The sequence below is a fragment of the Coregonus clupeaformis genome, unplaced genomic scaffold, assembly GCF_020615455.1.
Source record: "Coregonus clupeaformis isolate EN_2021a unplaced genomic scaffold, ASM2061545v1 scaf0350, whole genome shotgun sequence".
In the NCBI taxonomy this organism is placed as follows: domain Eukaryota; kingdom Metazoa; phylum Chordata; class Actinopteri; order Salmoniformes; family Salmonidae; genus Coregonus; species Coregonus clupeaformis.
This window is the reverse complement of record NW_025533805.1, coordinates 62,008-86,083: the sequence shown is the minus strand read 5'-3', so window position 1 is coordinate 86,083 and position 24,076 is coordinate 62,008. Positions and strand designations below refer to the sequence as shown.

Sequence of the window (24,076 nt, the reverse complement as noted above, 5' to 3'; positions counted from 1 at the left end):
AGTGACCTAGACAACCAGGTGAGGGGAGTTCCTTACTAATTAGTGACCTAGACAACCAGGTGAGGGGAGTTCCTTACTAATTAGTGACCTAGACAACCAGGTGAGGGGAGTTCCTTACTAATTAGTGACCTAGACAACCAGGTGAGCGGAGTTCCTTACTAATTAGTGACCTAGACAACCAGGTGAGGGGAGTTCCTTACTAATTAGTGACCTAGACAACCAGGTGAGGGGAGTTCCTTACTAATTAGTGACCTAGACAACCAGGTGAGGGGAGTTCCTTACTAATTAGTGATCTAGACAACCAGGTGAGGGGAGTTCCTTACTAGTTAGTGACCTAGACAACCAGGTGAGGGGGAGTTCCTTACTAATTAGTGACCTAGACAACCAGGTGAGGGGAGTTCCTTACTAATTAGTGACCTAGACAACCAGGTGAGGGGGAGTTCCTTACTAATTAGTGACCTAGACAACCAGGTGAGGGGAGTTCCTTACTAATTAGTGACCTAGACAACCAGGTGAGGGGAGTTCCTTACTAATTAGTGACCTAGACAACCAGGTGAGGGGAGTTCCTTACTAATTAGTGACCTAGACAACCAGGTGAGGGGAGTTCCTTACTAATTAGTGACCTAGACAACCAGATGAGGGGAGTTCCTTACTAAGACCTAGACAACCAGGTGAGGGGAGTTCCTTACTAATTAGTGACCTAGACAACCAGGTGAGGAGTTCCTTACTAATTAGTGACCTAGACAACCAGGTGAGGAGTTCCTTACTAATTAGTGACCTTCATTCATCAATCAAGTACAAGGGAAGAGTGAAACCCTGCAGACACTCGGTCCTCCGTGGAATGAGCTGGACACGTGCTAGTGCAATAACGCTGGATTACAGAAACATACCTGGTGAACACAGATGTTGCACTTGTCACAGAAGACCATCTCATTGTTGTCCTCGCTGTCAGGTGACCGACAGATGTCACACACAACATCCTCGTCATACTCGATGCCAAGCCCTTCCTCCGTTGCCACGGCGTGGCTCATTCTGTCATAGCAACGCCGCTCAAACTCCTCCATCACTCTCTCCATGGTCATCTCGTCCAGCAGCACCATGCCTGGAGAATAGTTAACATTAAACACTACACAGTGCTGAACCATGACACAGTCAACACTACACAGTGCTGAACCATGACACAGTCAACACTACACAGTGCTGAACCATGACACAGTCAACACTACACAGTGCTGAACCATGACACAGTCAACACTACACAGTGCTGAACCATGACACAGTCAACACTACACAGTGCTGAACCATGACACAGTCAACACTACACAGTGCCGAACCATGATACAGTCAACACTACACAGTGCCGAACCATGACACAGTCAACACTACACAGTGCCGAACCATGACACAGTCAACACTACACAGTGCTGAACCATGACACAGTCAACACTACACAGTGCTGAACCATGACACAGTCAACACTACACAGTGCCGAACCATGACACAGTCAACACTACACAGTGCTGAACCATGACACAGTCAACACTACACAGTGCTGAACCATGACACAGTCAACACTCCACAGTGCTGAACCATGACACAGTCAACACTCCACAGTGCCGAACCATGACACAGTCAACACTACACAGTGCCGAACCATGACACAGTCAACACTCCACAGTGCTGAACCATGACACAGTCAACACTACACAGTGCTGAACCATGACACAGTCAACACTACACAGTGCTGAACCATGACACAGTCAACACTACACAGTGCTGAACCATGACACAGTCAACACTACACAGTGCTGAACCATGACACAGTCAACACTCCACAGTGCTGAACCATGACACAGTCAACACTCCACAGTGCCGAACCATGACACAGTCAACACTACACAGTGCCGAACCATGACACAGTCAACACTCCACAGTGCTGAACCATGACACAGTCAACACTACACAGTGCTGAACCATGACACAGTCAACACTACACAGTGCTGAACCATGACACAGTCAACACTACACAGTGCTGAACCATGACACAGTCAACACTACACAGTGCTGAACCATGACACAGTCAACACTACACAGTGCCGAACCATGACAGTCAACACTACACAGTGCTGAACCATGACACAGTCAACACTACACAGTGCTGAACCATGACACAGTCAACACTACACAGTGCTGAACCATGACACAGTCAACACTCCACAGTGCTGAACCATGACACAGTCAACACTCCACAGTGCTCTGTCCAGTAGTAGTTGAGGGGGTGAATCTACTGACCCATCTGAGAGAACTGGTGGTTGATGAGCTCCAGCCAGGCCACGTCAGTGTCGTTGAGGTCGTATCGACACGTCCCCTCAGCCAGGGTCTGGATGTCCACGTACCCCAGCGCCCCTGAACACCCCGAACGGATCCACTTCTTGGGCTTGGAGAACATCACCTCCATCCCCTCCTCGGCCACTCCCCTACGGAGCAGAGATAGTTAGATATGACTAGAGAGCAGAGATATATATCAATAGAGAGCAGAGATAGTTAGATATGACTAGAGAGCAGAGATAGTTAGATATGACTAGAGAGCAGAGATAGTTAGATATGACTAGAGAGCAGAGATAGTTAGATATGACTAGAGAGCAGAGATATATATCACTAGAGAGCAGAGATAGTTAGATATGACTAGAGAGCAGAGATAGTTAGATATCACTAGAGAGCAGAGATATATATCACTAGAGAGCAGAGATAGTTAGATATGACTAGAGAGCAGAGATATATATCACTAGAGAGCAGAGATAGTTAGATATGACTAGAGAGCAGAGATAGTTAGATATCACTAGAGAGCAGAGATATATATCACTAGAGAGCAGAGATAGTTAGATATGACTAGAGAGCAGAGATAGTTAGATATGACTAGAGAGCAGAGATAGTTAGATATGACTAGAGAGCAGAGATAGTTAGATATGACTAGAGAGCAGAGATATATATCACTAGAGAGCAGAGATAGTTAGATATGACTAGAGAGCAGAGATAGTTAGATATGACTAGAGAGCAGAGATATAGTATCACTAGAGAGCAGAGATAGTTAGATATGACTAGAGAGCAGAGATATAATATCACTAGAGAGCAGAGATATTAATATCACTAGAGAGCAGAGATAGTTAGATATCACTAGAGAGCAGAGATATATATCACTAGAGAGCAGAGATAGTTAGATATGACTAGAGAGCAGAGATATATATCACTAGAGAGCAGAGATAGTTAGATATGACTAGAGAGCAGAGATAGTTAGATATGACTAGAGAGCAGAGATAGTTAGATATGACTAGAGAGCAGAGATAGTTAGATATGACTAGAGAGCAGAGATAGTTAGATATGACTAGAGAGCAGAGATAGTTAGATATGACTAGAGAGCAGAGATAGTTAGATATGACTAGAGAGCAGAGATAGTTAGATATGACTAGAGAGCAGAGATAGTTAGATATGACTAGAGAGCAGAGATAGTTAGATATGACTAGAGAGCAGAGATAGTTAGATATGACTAGAGAGCAGAGATAGTTAGATATGACTAGAGAGCAGAGATAGTTAGATATGACTAGAGAGCAGAGATATATATCACTAGAGAGCAGAGATAGTTAGATATGACTAGAGAGCAGAGATATATATCACTAGAGAGCAGAGATAGTTAGATATGACTAGAGAGCAGAGATATATATCACTAGAGAGCAGAGATAGTTAGATATGACTAGAGAGCAGAGATAGTTAGATATGACTAGAGAGCAGAGATATATATCACTAGAGAGCAGAGATAGTTAGATATGACTAGAGAGCAGAGATAGTTAGATATGACTAGAGAGCAGAGATAGTTAGATATGACTAGAGAGCAGAGATAGTTAGATATGACTAGAGAGCAGAGATAGTTAGATATGACTAGAGAGCAGAGATAGTTAGATATGACTAGAGAGCAGAGATAGTTAGATATGACTAGAGAGCAGAGATAGTTAGATATGACTAGAGAGCAGAGATAGTTAGATATGACTAGAGAGCAGAGATATATATCACTAGAGAGCAGAGATAGTTAGATATGACTAGAGAGCAGAGATATATATCACTAGAGAGCAGAGATAGTTAGATATGACTAGAGAGCAGAGATATATATCACTAGAGAGCAGAGATAGTTAGATATGACTAGAGAGCAGAGATATATATCACTAGAGAGCAGAGATAGTTAGATATGACTAGAGAGCAGAGATATAATATCACTAGAGAGCAGAGATAGTTAGATATGACTAGAGAGCAGAGATATATATCACTAGAGAGCAGAGATAGTTAGATATGACTAGAGAGCAGAGATAGTTAGATATGACTAGAGAGCAGAGATAGTTAGATATGACTAGAGAGCAGAGATAGTTAGATATGACTAGAGAGCAGAGATAGTTAGATATGACTAGAGAGCAGAGATAGTTAGATATGACTAGAGAGCAGAGATAGTTAGATATGACTAGAGAGCAGAGATAGTTAGATATGACTAGAGAGCAGAGATAGTTAGATATGACTAGAGAGCAGAGATAGTTAGATATGACTAGAGAGCAGAGATAGTTAGATATGACTAGAGAGCAGAGATATATATCACTAGAGAGCAGAGATAGTTAGATATGACTAGAGAGCAGAGATAGTTAGATATCACTAGAGAGCAGAGATAGTTAGATATGACTAGAGAGCAGAGATAGTTAGATATGACTAGAGAGCAGAGATATATATCACTAGAGAGCAGAGATAGTTAGATATGACTAGAGAGCAGAGATAGTTAGATATGACTAGAGAGCAGAGATAGTTAGATATGACTAGAGAGCAGAGATATATATCACTAGAGAGCAGAGATAGTTAGATATGACTAGAGAGCAGAGATAGTTAGATATCACTAGAGAGCAGAGATATATATCACTAGAGAGCAGAGATAGTTAGATATGACTAGAGAGCAGAGATAGTTAGATATGACTAGAGAGCAGAGATAGTTAGATATGACTAGAGAGCAGAGATAGTTAGATATGACTAGAGAGCAGAGATAGTTAGATATGACTAGAGAGCAGAGATATATATCACTAGAGAGCAGAGATAGTTAGATATGACTAGAGAGCAGAGATATATATCACTAGAGAGCAGAGATAGTTAGATATGACTAGAGAGCAGAGATATATATCACTAGAGAGCAGAGATAGTTAGATATGACTAGAGAGCAGAGATATATATCACTAGAGAGCAGAGATAGTTAGATATGACTAGAGAGCAGAGATATATATCACTAGAGAGCAGAGATAGTTAGATATGACTAGAGAGCAGAGATATATATCACTAGAGAGCAGAGATAGTTAGATATGACTAGAGAGCAGAGATAGTTAGATATGACTAGAGAGCAGAGATAGTTAGATATGACTAGAGAGCAGAGATAGTTAGATATGACTAGAGAGCAGAGATATATATCACTAGAGAGCAGAGATAGTTAGATATGACTAGAGAGCAGAGATATATATCACTAGAGAGCAGAGATAGTTAGATATGACTAGAGAGCAGAGATAGTTAGATATGACTAGAGAGCAGAGATAGTTAGATATGACTAGAGAGCAGAGATAGTTAGATATGACTAGAGAGCAGAGATAGTTAGATATGACTAGAGAGCAGAGATAGTTAGATATGACTAGAGAGCAGAGATAGTTAGATATGACTAGAGAGCAGAGATAGTTAGATATGACTAGAGAGCAGAGATAGTTAGATATGACTAGAGAGCAGAGATAGTTAGATATCACTAGAGAGCAGAGATAGTTAGATATGACTAGAGAGCAGAGATAGTTAGATATGACTAGAGAGCAGAGATAGTTAGATATGACTAGAGAGCAGAGATAGTTAGATATGACTAGAGAGCAGAGATAGTTAGATATCACTAGAGAGCAGAGATAGTTAGATATGACTAGAGAGCAGAGATAGTTAGATATGACTAGAGAGCAGAGATAGTTAGATATGACTAGAGAGCAGAGATAGTTAGATATGACTAGAGAGCAGAGATAGTTAGATATGACTAGAGAGCAGAGATAGTTAGATATCACTAGAGAGCAGAGATAGTTAGATATGACTAGAGAGCAGAGATATATCACTAGAGAGCAGAGATAGTTAGATATGACTAGAGAGCAGAGATAGTTAGATATGACTAGAGAGCAGAGATATATCACTAGAGAGCAGAGATAGTTAGATATGACTAGAGAGCAGAGATAGTTAGATATGACTAGAGAGCAGAGATATATATCACTAGAGAGCAGAGATAGTTAGATATCACTAGAGAGCAGAGATAGTTAGATATCACTAGAGAGCAGAGATAGTTAGATATCACTAGAGAGCAGAGATATATATCACTAGAGAGCAGAGATAGTTAGATATCACTAGAGAGCAGAGATAGTTAGATATGACTAGAGAGCAGAGATAGTTAGATATGACTAGAGAGCAGAGATAGTTAGATATGACTAGAGAGCAGAGATAGTTAGATATGACTAGAGAGCAGAGATAGTTAGATATGACTAGAGAGCAGAGATAGTTAGATATGACTAGAGAGCAGAGATAGTTAGATATGACTAGAGAGCAGAGATAGTTAGATATGACTAGAGAGCAGAGATATATATCACTAGAGAGCAGAGATAGTTAGATATCACTAGAGAGCAGAGATAGTTAGATATCACTAGAGAGCAGAGATATATATCACTAGAGAGCAGAGATAGTTAGATATGACTAGAGAGCAGAGATATATATCACTAGAGAGCAGAGATAGTTAGATATGACTAGAGAGCAGAGATATTAGATATGACTAGAGAGCAGAGATAGTTAGATATGACTAGAGAGCAGAGATATTTAGATATGACTAGAGAGCAGAGATAGTTAGATATGACTAGAGAGCAGAGATATATATCACTAGAGAGCAGAGATAGTTAGATATGACTAGAGAGCAGAGATATATATCACTAGAGAGCAGAGATAGTTAGATATCACTAGAGAGCAGAGATAGTTAGATATCACTAGAGAGCAGAGATATATATCACTAGAGAGCAGAGATAGTTAGATATGACTAGAGAGCAGAGATAGTTAGATATGACTAGAGAGCAGAGATAGTTAGATATGACTAGAGAGCAGAGATATATATCACTAGAGAGCAGAGATAGTTAGATATCACTAGAGAGCAGAGATAGTTAGATATCACTAGAGAGCAGAGATAGTTAGATATCACTAGAGAGCAGAGATATATATCACTAGAGAGCAGAGATAGTTAGATATGACTAGAGAGCAGAGATAGTTAGATATGACTAGAGAGCAGAGATAGTTAGATATGACTAGAGAGCAGAGATATATATCACTAGAGAGCAGAGATAGTTAGATATCACTAGAGAGCAGAGATAGTTAGATATCACTAGAGAGCAGAGATATATATCACTAGAGAGCAGAGATAGTTAGATATGACTAGAGAGCAGAGATATATATCACTAGAGAGCAGAGATAGTTAGATATGACTAGAGAGCAGAGATAGTTAGATATGACTAGAGAGCAGAGATATATATCACTAGAGAGCAGAGATAGTTAGATATGACTAGAGAGCAGAGATAGTTAGATATGACTAGAGAGCAGAGATAGTTAGATATGACTAGAGAGCAGAGATAGTTAGATATGACTAGAGAGCAGAGATAGTTAGATATGACTAGAGAGCAGAGATAGTTAGATATGACTAGAGAGCAGAGATAGTTAGATATGACTAGAGAGCAGAGATAGTTAGATATGACTAGAGAGCAGAGATAGTTAGATATGACTAGAGAGCAGAGATATATATCACTAGAGAGCAGAGATAGTTAGATATGACTAGAGAGCAGAGATAGTTAGATATCACTAGAGAGCAGAGATATATATCACTAGAGAGCAGAGATAGTTAGATATGACTAGAGAGCAGAGATAGTTAGATATGACTAGAGAGCAGAGATATATATCACTAGAGAGCAGAGATAGTTAGATATGACTAGAGAGCAGAGATATATATCACTAGAGAGCAGAGATAGTTAGATATCACTAGAGAGCAGAGATAGTTAGATATCACTAGAGAGCAGAGATATATATCACTAGAGAGCAGAGATAGTTAGATATGACTAGAGAGCAGAGATAGTTAGATATCACTAGAGAGCAGAGATATATATCACTAGAGAGCAGAGATAGTTAGATATGACTAGAGAGCAGAGATATATATCACTAGAGAGCAGAGATAGTTAGATATGACTAGAGAGCAGAGATAGTTAGATATGACTAGAGAGCAGAGATAGTTAGATATGACTAGAGAGCAGAGATAGTTAGATATGACTAGAGAGCAGAGATAGTTAGATATGACTAGAGAGCAGAGATAGTTAGATATGACTAGAGAGCAGAGATATATATCACTAGAGAGCAGAGATAGTTAGATATGACTAGAGAGCAGAGATATATATCACTAGAGAGCAGAGATAGTTAGATATGACTAGAGAGCAGAGATAGTTAGATATGACTAGAGAGCAGAGATATATATCACTAGAGAGCAGAGATAGTTAGATATGACTAGAGAGCAGAGATATATATCACTAGAGAGCAGAGATAGTTAGATATGACTAGAGAGCAGAGATATATATCACTAGAGAGCAGAGATAGTTAGATATCACTAGAGAGCAGAGATAGTTAGATATCACTAGAGAGCAGAGATATATATCACTAGAGAGCAGAGATAGTTAGATATGACTAGAGAGCAGAGATATATATCACTAGAGAGCAGAGATAGTTAGATATCACTAGAGAGCAGAGATAGTTAGATATGACTAGAGAGCAGAGATAGTTAGATATGACTAGAGAGCAGAGATAGTTAGATATGACTAGAGAGCAGAGATAGTTAGATATGACTAGAGAGCAGAGATAGTTAGATATGACTAGAGAGCAGAGATAGTTAGATATGACTAGAGAGCAGAGATATATATCACTAGAGAGCAGAGATAGTTAGATATGACTAGAGAGCAGAGATAGTTAGATATGACTAGAGAGCAGAGATAGTTAGATATGACTAGAGAGCAGAGATAGTTAGATATGACTAGAGAGCAGAGATATATATCACTAGAGAGCAGAGATAGTTAGATATGACTAGAGAGCAGAGATATATATCACTAGAGAGCAGAGATAGTTAGATATGACTAGAGAGCAGAGATAGTTAGATATGACTAGAGAGCAGAGATAGTTAGATATGACTAGAGAGCAGAGATATATATCACTAGAGAGCAGAGATAGTTAGATATGACTAGAGAGCAGAGATAGTTAGATATCACTAGAGAGCAGAGATATATATCACTAGAGAGCAGAGATAGTTAGATATGACTAGAGAGCAGAGATAGTTAGATATCACTAGAGAGCAGAGATATATATCACTAGAGAGCAGAGATAGTTAGATATGACTAGAGAGCAGAGATAGTTAGATATGACTAGAGAGCAGAGATAGTTAGATATGACTAGAGAGCAGAGATAGTTAGATATGACTAGAGAGCAGAGATAGTTAGATATGACTAGAGAGCAGAGATAGTTAGATATGACTAGAGAGCAGAGATATATATCACTAGAGAGCAGAGATAGTTAGATATGACTAGAGAGCAGAGATAGTTAGATATCACTAGAGAGCAGAGATATATATCACTAGAGAGCAGAGATAGTTAGATATGACTAGAGAGCAGAGATAGTTAGATATGACTAGAGAGCAGAGATAGTTAGATATGACTAGAGAGCAGAGATAGTTAGATATGACTAGAGAGCAGAGATAGTTAGATATGACTAGAGAGCAGAGATAGTTAGATATGACTAGAGAGCAGAGATAGTTAGATATGACTAGAGAGCAGAGATAGTTAGATATGACTAGAGAGCAGAGATAGTTAGATATGACTAGAGAGCAGAGATATATATCACTAGAGAGCAGAGATATATATCACTAGAGAGCAGAGATAGTTAGATATGACTAGAGAGCAGAGATAGTTAGATATGACTAGAGAGCAGAGATAGTTAGATATGACTAGAGAGCAGAGATAGTTAGATATGACTAGAGAGCAGAGATAGTTAGATATGACTAGAGAGCAGAGATAGTTAGATATGACTAGAGAGCAGAGATATATCACTAGAGAGCAGAGATAGTTAGATATGACTAGAGAGCAGAGATAGTTAGATATGACTAGAGAGCAGAGATAGTTAGATATGACTAGAGAGCAGAGATATATATCACTAGAGAGCAGAGATAGTTAGATATGACTAGAGAGCAGAGATATATATCACTAGAGAGCAGAGATAGTTAGATATGACTAGAGAGCAGAGATAGTTAGATATCACTAGAGAGCAGAGATATATATCACTAGAGAGCAGAGATAGTTAGATATGACTAGAGAGCAGAGATATATATCACTAGAGAGCAGAGATAGTTAGATATGACTAGAGAGCAGAGATAGTTAGATATGACTAGAGAGCAGAGATAGTTAGATATGACTAGAGAGCAGAGATAGTTAGATATGACTAGAGAGCAGAGATATATATCACTAGAGAGCAGAGATAGTTAGATATGACTAGAGAGCAGAGATATATATCACTAGAGAGCAGAGATAGTTAGATATGACTAGAGAGCAGAGATAGTTAGATATGACTAGAGAGCAGAGATAGTTAGATATGACTAGAGAGCAGAGATAGTTAGATATGACTAGAGAGCAGAGATAGTTAGATATGACTAGAGAGCAGAGATAGTTAGATATGACTAGAGAGCAGAGATAGTTAGATATGACTAGAGAGCAGAGATAGTTAGATATGACTAGAGAGCAGAGATAGTTAGATATGACTAGAGAGCAGAGATATATATCACTAGAGAGCAGAGATAGTTAGATATGACTAGAGAGCAGAGATATATATCACTAGAGAGCAGAGATAGTTAGATATGACTAGAGAGCAGAGATAGTTAGATATGACTAGAGAGCAGAGATAGTTAGATATGACTAGAGAGCAGAGATAGTTAGATATGACTAGAGAGCAGAGATAGTTAGATATGACTAGAGAGCAGAGATAGTTAGATATGACTAGAGAGCAGAGATAGTTAGATATGACTAGAGAGCAGAGATAGTTAGATATGACTAGAGAGCAGAGATATTCTAAAATGTATTTAAAAAATACAAAAATCCTCATCAATCTATACACAATACCCATAAGGACAAAGCGCAAACAGGCTTTTAGAAGTTATTACACATTTGTTAAAAATAAAAAACACAAACACTTTATTTACATAAGTATTAAGACCCTTTGCTATGAGATTCGAAATTGAGTGCAGGTACGTTCCGTTTCCATTGATCATCCTTGAGATGTTTCTACAACTTGATTGGAGTCCACCTGTGGTAAATTCAATTGATTGGACATCATTTGGAAAGGCACACACCTGTCTATAAAAGGTCCCAAAGTTGACAGTGCATGTCAGAGCAAAAACCAAGCCATGAGGTCGAAGGAATTGTCCGTAGAGCTCCGAGACAGGATTGTGTCGAGGCACAGATCTGGGGAAGGGTACCAAAAAATGTCTGCAGCATTGAAGGTCCCCAAGAACACAGTGGCCTCCATCATTAAATGGAAGAAGTTTGGAACCACCAAGACTCTTCCTAGAGCTGGCCGCCCGGCCAAACTGAGCAATCGGGGGAGAAGGGCCTTGGTCAGGGAGGTGACTAAGAACCCAATGGTCACACTGACAGAGCTCCAGAGTTCCTCTGTGGAGATGGGAGAACCTTACAGAAGGACAACCATCTCCGTATAAATAAGGTATTTCAATTTTTTATTTTTTATAGTTGCCTTATTTCTCAGAATGAGAACAAGATCCCAATTCCTTATTTAACTGTGTTTTATAAAACAGACTAGACAGCCAGTATAGACACTATAGACAGTACAGTGAGGGGAAAAAGTATTTGATCCCCTGCTGATTTTGTACGTTTGCCCACTGACAAAGACATGATCAGTCTATAATTTTAATGGTAGGTTTATTTGAACAGTGAGAGACAGAATAACAACAACAAAATCCAGAAAAACGCATGTAAAAAATGTTTTAAATTGATTTGCATTTTAATGAGAATGACCAGTTAGCTGTGCAACCTGGTCAGGCCCCAGAAGGACACCAACCACTACTGGCTACTCTGGCTCCTCCCTGTCCACTACTGGCTACTCTGGCTCCTCCCTGTCCACTACTGGCTACTCTGGCTCCTCCCTGTCCACTACTGGCTACTCTGGCTCCTCCCTGTCCACTACTGGCTACTCTGGCTCCTCCCTGTCCACTACTGGCTACTCTGGCTCCTCCCTGTTAGGACACTCATGTCCTGGTCACCTCAAAGACGTCCAATCAACCTTGTCCACTAGTTTCAGTGGGTAAAAGAGGGGTAATGTTAGAGCTGAACATATCCACTGCTAGAGTAGCTGACTGTATTATTACAGGTTGTTTTACTGGAACTTGGTTACACTACTATGTGCTTGTGTCGTGAAAAACATGAACACATTGAAAAGCTAGTTTGCTTCAGCTATTCAAACACAACAGAGGCATGTCAGTGCCACTCATAGTGCTAGTTATACCAGGAGCCTTAGGAAACCATTTAAAAACAGAATAACACAATACACAATAAACCAGGGCAATTTATATGCAGGTGAAGGTGTTTGAGTCTAATTATGTTGGCCATATTGGATTCAGAATCAAATTGATTTAAACCAAAACAGTCTATCACAATTCAGAAAAAAATGCCACATCTACAAACTTCATATTTACACCCATCAAATGGTAGTATTGCAGCCATTTTGGATTTTGGACGCCATATTGGATTTTAGGCAAAATCCAGGGTGGCCCCAAAGATAATCTGTGGTGGCCCCCTGACTAAACAAGAGTAGGGGCTAAAGATACTTTTTTACATTTTAGTAATTTAGCAGACACTCTTATCCAGAGCGACATACAGTTAGTGAGCGCATACATTTTCATACTGGTCCCCCATGGGAATTGAACCCACAACCCTGGCGTTGCAAGCACCATGCTCTACCTTCAAGGAACCTTGGACCCCAAAATGTAATTTCGATGTCTGAGCCCATTTGTTTTCCTTAGTGACGATTACAACATCAAAAAACATGTGTAACTGTGTGTATTGTTATCAGACAGGACCATGCAGCACTGAATGAGGGAACATTTGACTTGGAAAGTTGTCTATTAATCAGCTAACAAAAAGTCAAGCTTACATTTATCATAAATATCAATAGTTGCTATATTCACCTATTGTATCTCTGTGTTTACAGGTCTATGTTTCCAAGATGCATTAAGATATCCTAATGCTGTTTGTTTGTGTATGTAGTGCAGACAACAGACTACTTCTATTCCACATTGTAGCAATATCAGAGCTTGTAATATTGGGTTACATGAGTTTGTGGCCCATCCCCCTTCCAGCCAGGCATGTTTTGCACTTTTTGAGTTAAGGGGGTGTCTCACAATATAATATGTCTCACAATATTGATACATTTAACCACTTTTGCAGTAAAATTCTTTTATACAACCATCCATTTTATGAATGGGAGACATTAGGGATGTGAAAAAACATGGTTGGGTATCTAAAAAATGTAGGGGCCTTGCCACTAGACTACTACAGGCTACATGTCCTTACAGGCAACAGGCTGAGGGATGGTCCCACCAGGCAACAGGCTGAGGGATGGTCCTACCAGGCAACAGGCTGAGGGATGGTCCTACCAGGCAACAGGCTGAGGGATGGTCCTACCAGGCAACAGGCTGAGGGATGGTCCCACCAGGCAACAGGCTGAGGGATGGTCCCACCAGGCAACAGGCTGAGGGATGGTGTCTAGGCTACATGTCCCACCAGGCTGCAGGCTGAGGGATGGTCCCACCAGGCAACAGGCTGAGGGATGGTGTCTAGGCTACATGTCCCACCAGGCAACAGGCTGAGGGATGGTCCCACCAGGCAACAGGCTGAGGGATGGTCCCACCAGGCAACAGGCTGAGGGATGGTCCCACCAGGCAACAGGCTGAGGGATGGTGTTTAGGCTACATGTCCCACCAGGCAACAGGCTGAGGGATGGTGTCTAGACTACTACATGTCCTTACAGGCTCCAGGCTGAGGGATGGTGTCTAGACTACTACATGTCCTTACAGGCTACAGGCTGAGGGATGGTGTCTAGACTACTACATGTCCCACCAGGCAACAGGCTGAGGGATGGTGTCTAGGCTACATGTCCCACCAGGCAACAGGCTGAGGGATGGTGTCTAGGCTACATGTCCCACCAGGCAACAGGCTGAGGGATGGTCCCACCAGGCAACAGGCTGAGGGATGGTCCCACCAGGCAACAGGCTGAGGGATGGTGTCTAGGCTACATGTCCCACCAGGCAACAGGCTGAGGGATGGTGTGTAGGCTAAATGTCCCACCAGGCAACAGGCTGAGGGATGGTGTCTAGGCTACATGTCCCACCAGGCAACAGGCTGAGGGATGGTGTCTAGGCTACATGCCCTACCAGGCTGCATGTCCTACCGGGCTACAGGCTGGAGGATGGTGTCTAGGCTACATGTCCCACCAGGCTACATGTCCTACCGGACAACAGGCTGAGGGATGGTGTCTAGGCTACATGTCCCACCAGGCAACAGGCTGAGGGATGGTGTCTAGGCTACATGTCCCACCAGGCAACAGGCTGAGGGATGGTGTCTAGGCTACATGTCCCACCAGGCAACAGGCTGAGGGATGGTGTTTAGGCTACATGTCCCACCAGGCTACATGTCCTACCGGACAACAGGCTGAGGGATGGTGTCTAGGCTACATGTCCTACCAGGCAACAGGCTGAGGGATGGTGTCTAGGCTACATGTCCCACCAGGCAACAGGCTGAGGGATGGTGTTTAGGCTACATGTCCCACCAGGCTACATGTCCCTACCGGACAACAGGCTGAGGGATGGTGTCTAGGCTACATGTCCTACCAGGCAACAGGCTGAGGGATGGTGTCTAGGCTACATGTCCCACCAGGCAACAGGCTGAGGGATGGTGTCTAGGCTACATGTCCCACCAGGCAACAGGCTGAGGGATGGTGTCTAGGCTACATGTCCCACCAGGCAACAGGCTGAGGGATGGTGTTTAGGCTACATGTCCCACCAGGCTACATGTCCTACCGGACAACATGCTGAGTGATGGTGTCTAGGCTACATGTCCTACCAGGCAACAGGCTGAGGGATGGTGTCTAGGCTACATGTCCCACCAGGCAACAGGCTGAGGGATGGTGTTTAGGCTACATGTCCCACCAGGCTACATGTCCTACCGGACAACAGGCTGAGGGATGGTGTCTAGGCTACATGTCCTACCAGGCAACAGGCTGAGGGATGGTGTCTAGGCTACATGTCCCACCAGGCAACAGGCTGAGGGATGGTGTCTAGGCTACATGTCCCACCAGGCAACAGGCTGAGGGATGGTGTTTAGGCTACATGTCCCACCAGGCAACAGGCTGAGGGATGGTGTCTAGGCTACATGTCCCACCAGGCAACAGGCTGAGGGATGGTGTCTAGGCTACATGTCCCACCAGGCAACAGGCTGAGGGATGGTGTCTAGGCTACATGTCCCACCAGGCAACAGGCTGAGGGATGGTGTTTAGGCTACATGTCCCACCAGGCAACAGGCTGAGGGATGGTGTCTAGGCTACATGTCCCACCAGGCAACAGGCTGAGGGATGGTGTCTAGGCTACATGTCCCACCAGGCAACAGGCTGAGGGATGGTCCCACCAGGCAACAGGCTGAGGGATGGTCCCACCAGGCAACAGGCTGAGGGATGGTGTCTAGGCTACATGTCCTACCGGGCAACAGGCAGAGGGATGGTCCCACCAGGCAACAGGCAGAGGGATGGTCCCACCAGGCAACAGGCTGAGGGATGGTCCCACCAGGCAACAGGCTGAGGGATGGTGTTTAGGCTACATGTCCCACCAGGCAACAGGCTGAGGGATGGTGTCTAGGCTACATGTCCCACCAGGCTACATGTCCTACCGGACAACAGGCTGAGGGATGGTGTCTAGGCTACATGTCCCACCAGGCAACAGGCTGAGGGATGGTGTCTAGGCTACATGTCCCACCAGGCAACAGGCTGAGGGATGGTGTCTAGGCTACATGTCCCACCAGGCAACAGGCTGAGGGATGGTGTTTAGGCTACATGTCCCACCAGGCTACATGTCCTACCGGACAACAGGCTGAGGGATGGTGTCTAGGCTACATGTCCCACCAGGCAACAGGCTGAGGGATGGTCCCACCAGGCAACAGGCTGAGGGATGGTGTTTAGGCTACATGTCCCACCAGGCAACAGGCTGAGGGATGGTGTCTAGGCTACATGTCCCACCAGGCAACAGGCTGAGGGATGGTGTTTAGGCTACATGTCCCACCAGGCAACAGGCTGAGGGATGGTGTCTAGGCTACATGTCCCACCAGGCAACAGGCTGAGGGATGGTGTCTAGGCTACATGTCCCACCAGGCAACAGGCTGAGGGATGGTGTCTAGGCTACATGTCCCACCAGGCAACAGGCTGAGGGATGGTGTTTAGGCTACATGTCTCACCAGGCAACAGGCTGAGGGATGGTGTTTAGGCTACATGTCCCACCAGGCAACAGGCTGAGGGATGGTGTTTAGGCTACATGTCCCACCAGGCTAGAATCTGAGGGATGGTGTCTAGGCTACATGTCCCACCAGGCAACAGGCTGAGGGATGGTGTCTAGGCTACATGTCCCACCAGGCAACAGGCTGAGGGATGGTGTTTAGGCTACATGTCTCACCAGGCAACAGGCTGAGGGATGGTGTTTAGGCTACATGTCCCACCAGGCAACAGGCTGAGGGATGGTGTTTAGGCTACATGTCCTACCAGGCAACAGGCTGAGGGATGGTGTTTAGGCTACATGTCCCACCAGGCTGCAGGCAGAGGGATGGTGTTTAGGCTACATGTCCCACCAGGCTGCAGGCTGAGGGATAGTGTTTAGGCTACATGTCCTACCGGGCTAGAATCTGAGGGATGGTGTTTAGGCTACATGTCCTAGCGGGCTACAGGCTGAGGGATGATGATTAGGCTACATGTCCTACCAGGTTAGAGGCTGAGGGATGGTGTTTAGGATACATGTCCCACCAGGCTACAGTGTGAGGGATGGTGTTTAGGCTACATGTCCTACCAGGCTACATGTCCTACCGGGCAACAGGCTGAGGGATGGTGTTTAGGCTACATGTCCTACCAGGCAACAGGCTGAGGGATGGTGTTTAGGCTACATGTCCTACCAGGCAACAGGCTGAGGGATGGTGTTTAGGCTACATGTCCTACCAGGCTACATGTCCTACCGGACTACAGGCTGAGGGATGGTGTTTAGGCTACATGTCCTACTGAGCTACATGTCCTACCGGACTACAGGCTGAGGGATGGTGTTTAGGCTACATGTCCTACTGAGCTACATGTCCTACCGGACTACAGGCTGAGGGATGGTGTTTAGGCTACATGTTCTACATGCTACATGTCCTACCGGGCTACAGGCTGAGGGATGGTGTTTAGGCTACATGTCCTACTGAGCTACATGTCCTACATGCTACATGTCCTACCGGGCTACAGGCTGAGGGATGGTGTTTAGGCTACATGTCCTACTGAGCTACATGTCCTACCGGGCTACAGGCTGGGGGATGGTGTGAGGGCTGACAGGGACCTGGACTCCCTTCTCCCACTCCTGTCTCCAGGGGTCAGCCAGGACGTAGTAATCCTCTGGGTTCAGATGGTATGTGTCATGGAGCTTCATGGCCGTGATGAAGTCTGTCCTGAACACCTGCACAACACAGGAACATTGACCGGACACTCACTTAATACCTGGGACATAGGGACACAGACAGACAAATCACTAAATACCAGGGACATAGGGACACAGACAGATCACTAAATACCTGGGACATAGGGACACAGACAGACAGATCACTCACTAAATTCCTGGGACATAGGGACACAGACAGACAGATCACTCACTAAATTCCTGGGACATAGGGACACAGACAGACAGATCACTCACTAAATACCAGGGACATAGGGACACAGACAGATCACTAAATACCTGGGACATAGGGACACAGACAGACAGATCACTCACTAAATTCCTGGGACATAGGGACACAGACAGACAGATCACTCACTAAATTCCTGGGACATAGGGACACAGACAGACAGATCATTAAATACCTGGGACATAGGGACACAGACAGACAGATCATTAAATACCTGGGAAATAGAGAGACAGACAGACAGATCACTAAATACCAGGGACATAGGGACACAGACAGACAGATCACTAAATACTTGGGACATAGGGACACAGACAGACAGATCACTAAATACTTGGGACATAGGGACACAGACAGACAGATCATTAAATACCTGGGAAATAGAGAGACAGACAGACAGATCACTAAATACCAGGGACATAGGGACACAGACAGATCACTAAATACCAGGGACATAGGGACACAGACAGACAGATCACTAAATACTTGGGACATAGGGACACAGACAGACAGATCACTAACTACCAGGGACATAGGGACACAGAGACAGATCACTAACTACTAGGGACATAGAGACACAGACAGATCACTAACTACTAGGGACATAGAGACACAGACAGACACTCAGTAAATACTTGATGAGTGTAGGGTAGGACTGAGAGTCGTCTGTTCTTTCGTGATTGGTGATTGGTCAACATTTTTAAAACATGTGTTTTTCCATATATAAAATCAACTATATGCACTGAGCTTGTCTGAAGCTTTAAGCGCACTGTTTGATTAAATAATTAGGACACACAAATGACTCTAGAGCAGGGGTGTCAAACGTCCGGCCCGCGGGCCGGATCAGGCCCGCAAACGGATTTAATCCGGCCCGCGAGATGATTTTGAAGAAAAAATAAATAAAACAATTGTTATTTCCCTCATTCAAATGCAAATCAATTTATAACATTTTTGACATGCGTTTTTCTGGATTTTGTTGTTGTTATTCTGTCTCTCACTGTTCAAATAAACCTACCATAAAAAGTCTAGACTGATCATTTCTTTGTCAGTGGGAAAACGTACAAAATCAGCAGGGGATCAATTACCTTTTTCCCTCACTGTAGTGTATTCTATAATATTCTACTGTATCTTAGTCCATGCCGCTCTGTCATTGCTCGTCCATATATGTATATATTGTCAATTCCATTCCTTACTTAGATTTGTGTGTATTGGGTATATGTTGTGAAATTGCTAGATATTACTTGTTAGATATTACTGTACTGTCGGAGCTAGAAGCACAAGCATTTCGCTACACAAGCAATAACATCTGCTAAACACGTGTATGTGACAAATAAAATTTGATTTGACATAGGGACACAGACTAATCACTAAATATCTGGGACATAGGGACACAGACAGAACCCTCACTAAAAACCTGGGACATAGGGACACAGACAGACAGATCATTCATTACCTGGGACATAGGGACACAGACAGACAGATCACTAACTACCTGGGACATAGAGACAGACAGATCACTAACTACCTGGGACATAGGGACACAGACAGACAGATCACTAACTACCTGGGACATAGAGACACAGACAGACAGATTACTAACTACCTGGGACATAGAGACACAGAAAGATCACTAACTACCTGGGACATAGAGAGACAGACAGACAGATCACTAACTACCTGGGACATAGAGACACAGACAGACAGATCACTAACTACCTGGGACATAGAGAGACAGACAGACAGATCACTAACTACCTGGGACATAGAGAGACAGACAGATCACTAACTACCTGGGACATAGAGACACAGACAGACAGAACACTAACTACCTGGGACATAGAGAGACAGACAGACAGATCATTCATTACCTGGGACATAGGGACACAGACAGACAGATCACTAACTACCTGGGACATAGAGACAGACAGATCACTAACTACCTGGGACATAGAGACACAGACAGACAGATTACTAACTACCTGGGACATAGAGACACAGAAAGATCACTAACTACCTGGGACATAGAGACACAGAAAGATCACTAACTACCTGGGACATAGGGACACAGACAGACAGATCACTAACTACCTGGGACATAGGGACAGACAGATCACTAACTACCTGGGACATAGAGACAGACAGATCACTAACTACCTGGGACATAGAGACACAGACAGACAGATCACTAACTACCTGGGACATAGAGAGACAGACAGACAGATCACTAACTACCTGGGACATAGGGACACAGACAGACAGATCACTAACTACCTGGGACATAGAGACACAGACAGACAGATCACTAACTACCTGGGACATAGGGACACAGACAGAACACTAACTACCTGGGACATAGGGACAGACAGATCACTAACTACCTGGGACATAGGGACACAGACAGAACACTAACTACCTGGGACATAGAGACACAGACAGACAGATCACTAACTACCTGGGACATAGGGACACAGACAGAACACTAACTACCTGGGACATAGGGACAGACAGATCACTAACTACCTGGGACATAGAGACACAGACAGACAGATCACTAACTACCTGGGACATAGGGACACAGACAGATCACTAACTACCTGGGACATAGAGACACAGACAGATCACTAACTACCTGGGACATAGAGACACAGACAGACAGATCACTAACTACCTGGGACATAGAGACACAGACAGATCACTAACTACCTGGGACATAGAGAGACAGACAGACAGATCACTAACTACCTGGGACATAGAGACACAGACAGACAGAACACTAACTACCTGGGACATAGAGACACAGACAGATCACTAACTACCTGGGACATAGGGACAGACAGATCACTAACTACCTGGGACATAGAGACACAGACAGATCACTAACTACCTGGGACATAGGGACACAGACAGACAGATTACTAACTACCTGGGACATAGAGACACAGAAAGATCACTAACTACCTGGGACATAGGGACACAGACAGACAGATTACTAACTACCTGGGACATAGAGACAGACAGATCACTAACTACCTGGGACATAGGGACACAGACAGACAGATTACTAACTACCTGGGACATAGGGACACAGACAGATCACTAACTACCTGGGACATAGGGACAGACAGATTACTAACTACCTGGGACATAGAGACAGACAGATCACTAACTACCTGGGACATAGAGACAGACAGATCACTAACTACCTGGGACATAGAGACACAGACAGACAGATCACTAACTACCTGGGACATAGAGAGACAGACAGACAGATCACTAACTACCTGGGACATAGGGACAGACAGATCACTAACTACCTGGGACATAGAGACACAGACAGACAGATCACTAACTACCTGGGACATAGAGAGACAGACAGACAGATCACTAACTACCTGGGACATAGGGACAGACAGATCACTAACTACCTGGGACATAGAGACACAGACAGATCACTAACTACCTGGGACATAGAGACACAGACAGATCACTAACTACCTGGGACATAGAGACACAGACAGACAGATCACTAACTACCTGGGACATAGAGACAGACAGATCACTAACTACCTGGGACATAGAGAGACAGACAGACAGATTACTAACTACCTGGGACATAGAGACACAGACAGATCACTAACTACCTGGGACATAGAGACACAGACAGACAGATCACTAACTACCTGGGACATAGAGAGACAGACAGACAGATCACTAACTACCTGGGACATAGAGACACAGACAGACAGATCACTAACTACCTGGGACATAGAGACACAGACAGACAGATCACTAACTACCTGGGACATAGAGACAGACAGATCACTAACTACCTGGGACATAGAGACACAGACAGACAGATCACTAACTACCTGGGACATAGAGACACAGACAGATCACTAACTACCTGGGACATAGAGACACAGACAGACAGATCACTAACTACCTGGGACATAGAGAGACAGACAGACAGATCACTAACTACCTGGGACATAGGGACAGACAGATCACTAACTACCTGGGACATAGAGACACAGACAGATCACTAACTACCTGGGACATAGAGACACAGACAGATCACTAACTACCTGGGACATAGAGACACAGACAGACAGATCACTAACTACCTGGGACATAGAGACAGACAGATCACTAACTACCTGGGACATAGAGAGACAGACAGACAGATTACTAACTACCTGGGACATAGAGACACAGACAGATCACTAACTACCTGGGACATAGAGACACAGACAGACAGATCACTAACTACCTGGGACATAGAGAGACAGACAGACAGATCACTAACTACCTGGGACATAGAGACAGACAGATTACTAACTACCTGGGACATAGAGACACAGACAGATCACTAACTACCTGGGACATAGAGACACAGACAGATCACTAACTACCTGGGACATAGAGACACAGACAGACAGATCACTAACTACCTGGGACATAGAGACACAGACAGATCACTAACTACCTGGGACATAGAGACACAGACAGACAGATCACTAACTACCTGGGACATAGAGAGACAGACAGACAGATCACTAACTACCTGGGACATAGAGACACAGACAGATCACTAACTACCTGGGACATAGAGACACAGACAGACAGATCACTAACTACCTGGGACATAGAGAGACAGACAGACAGATCACTAACTACCTGGGACATAGAGAGACAGACAGACAGATCACTAACTACCTGGGACATAGAGAGACAGACAGACAGATCACTAACTACCTGGGACATAGACAGACGTCCTTCGGCAGCAGACAGCAACAGGCAGAGAGAAGCTGGGTAAGGGGTTAGGTGTGGGGTGACTTACCTCTGAGGGCTTCTTCCCATTGGCTCTCCTGGGTTGAGAATGTTGGGACCAGGAAGTGGAGTTACCTTAGAGATGACAGAGAAATGACATCAGACTTCAGTCATCTCAATGATCTTTTCCCTACTTGTAGGCTCACAATTGGCCCAGCGTCGTCCAGGGTAGGGGAGGGAATGGCCGGCAGGGATGTAGCTCAGTTGATAGAGCATGGCGTTTGCAACGCCAGGGTTGTGGGTTCGTTTCCCACGGGGGGCCAGTATGAAAATAATAATGTATGCACTCACTAACTGTAAGTCGCTCTGGATAAGAGCGTCAGCTAAATGACATAAATGTAAATGTATTGTATATGTATAGTATATCTACAGAGTAGTTCCTCCTGTATAGTATATCTACAGAGTAGTTCCTCCTGTATAGTATATCTACAGAGTAGTTCCTCCTGTATATTCTATGTATAGTATATCTACAGAGTAGTTCCTCCTGTATATTCTATGTATAGTATATCTACAGAGTAGTTCCTCCTGTATATTCTATGTATAGTATATCTACAGAGTAGTTCCTCCTGTATATTCTATGTATAGTATATCTACAGAGTAGTTCCTCCTGTATAGTATATCTACAGAGTAGTTCCTCCTGTATATTCTATGTATAGTATATCTACAGAGTAGTTCCTCCTGTATATTCTATGTATAGTATAGCTACAGAGTAGTTCCTCCTGTATAGTATATCTACAGAGTAGTTCCTCCTGTATATTCTATGTATAGTATATCTACAGAGTAGTTCCTCCTGTATATTCTATGTATAGTATATCTACAGAGTAGTTCCTCCTGTATATTCTATGTATAGTATATCTACAGAGTAGTTCCTCCTGTATATTCTATGTATAGTATATCTACAGAGTAGTTCCTCCTGTATAGTATATCTACAGAGTAGTTCCTCCTGTATATTCTATGTATAGTATATCTACAGAGTAGTTCCTCCTGTATATTCTATGTATAGTATATCTACAGAGTAGTTCCTCCTGTATATTCTATGTATAGTATATCTACAGAGTAGTTCCTCCTGTATATTCTATGTATAGTATATCTACAGAGTAGTTCCTCCTGTATAGTATATCTACAGA

At 43.5% G+C, this 24,076-nt stretch overlaps 1 protein-coding gene across 1 annotated transcript in view; it reads right to left on the bottom strand.

Moving 5' to 3' along the window:
• LOC121556691 (protein Jade-1) overlaps nt 1-24,076 on the bottom strand; it is an 87,198-nt gene that overhangs the window by 29,874 nt on the left and 33,248 nt on the right. The window contains exons 3-6 of the mRNA XM_045215004.1: nt 22,960-23,024; nt 17,736-17,893; nt 2,293-2,477; nt 891-1,102 (exon numbers count right to left, since the gene is read on the bottom strand). Coding sequence (XP_045070939.1) covers nt 891-1,102; nt 2,293-2,477; nt 17,736-17,893; nt 22,960-23,024 — 620 coding nt within the window. The remainder of the gene's footprint in view (nt 1-890; nt 1,103-2,292; nt 2,478-17,735; nt 17,894-22,959; nt 23,025-24,076) is intronic.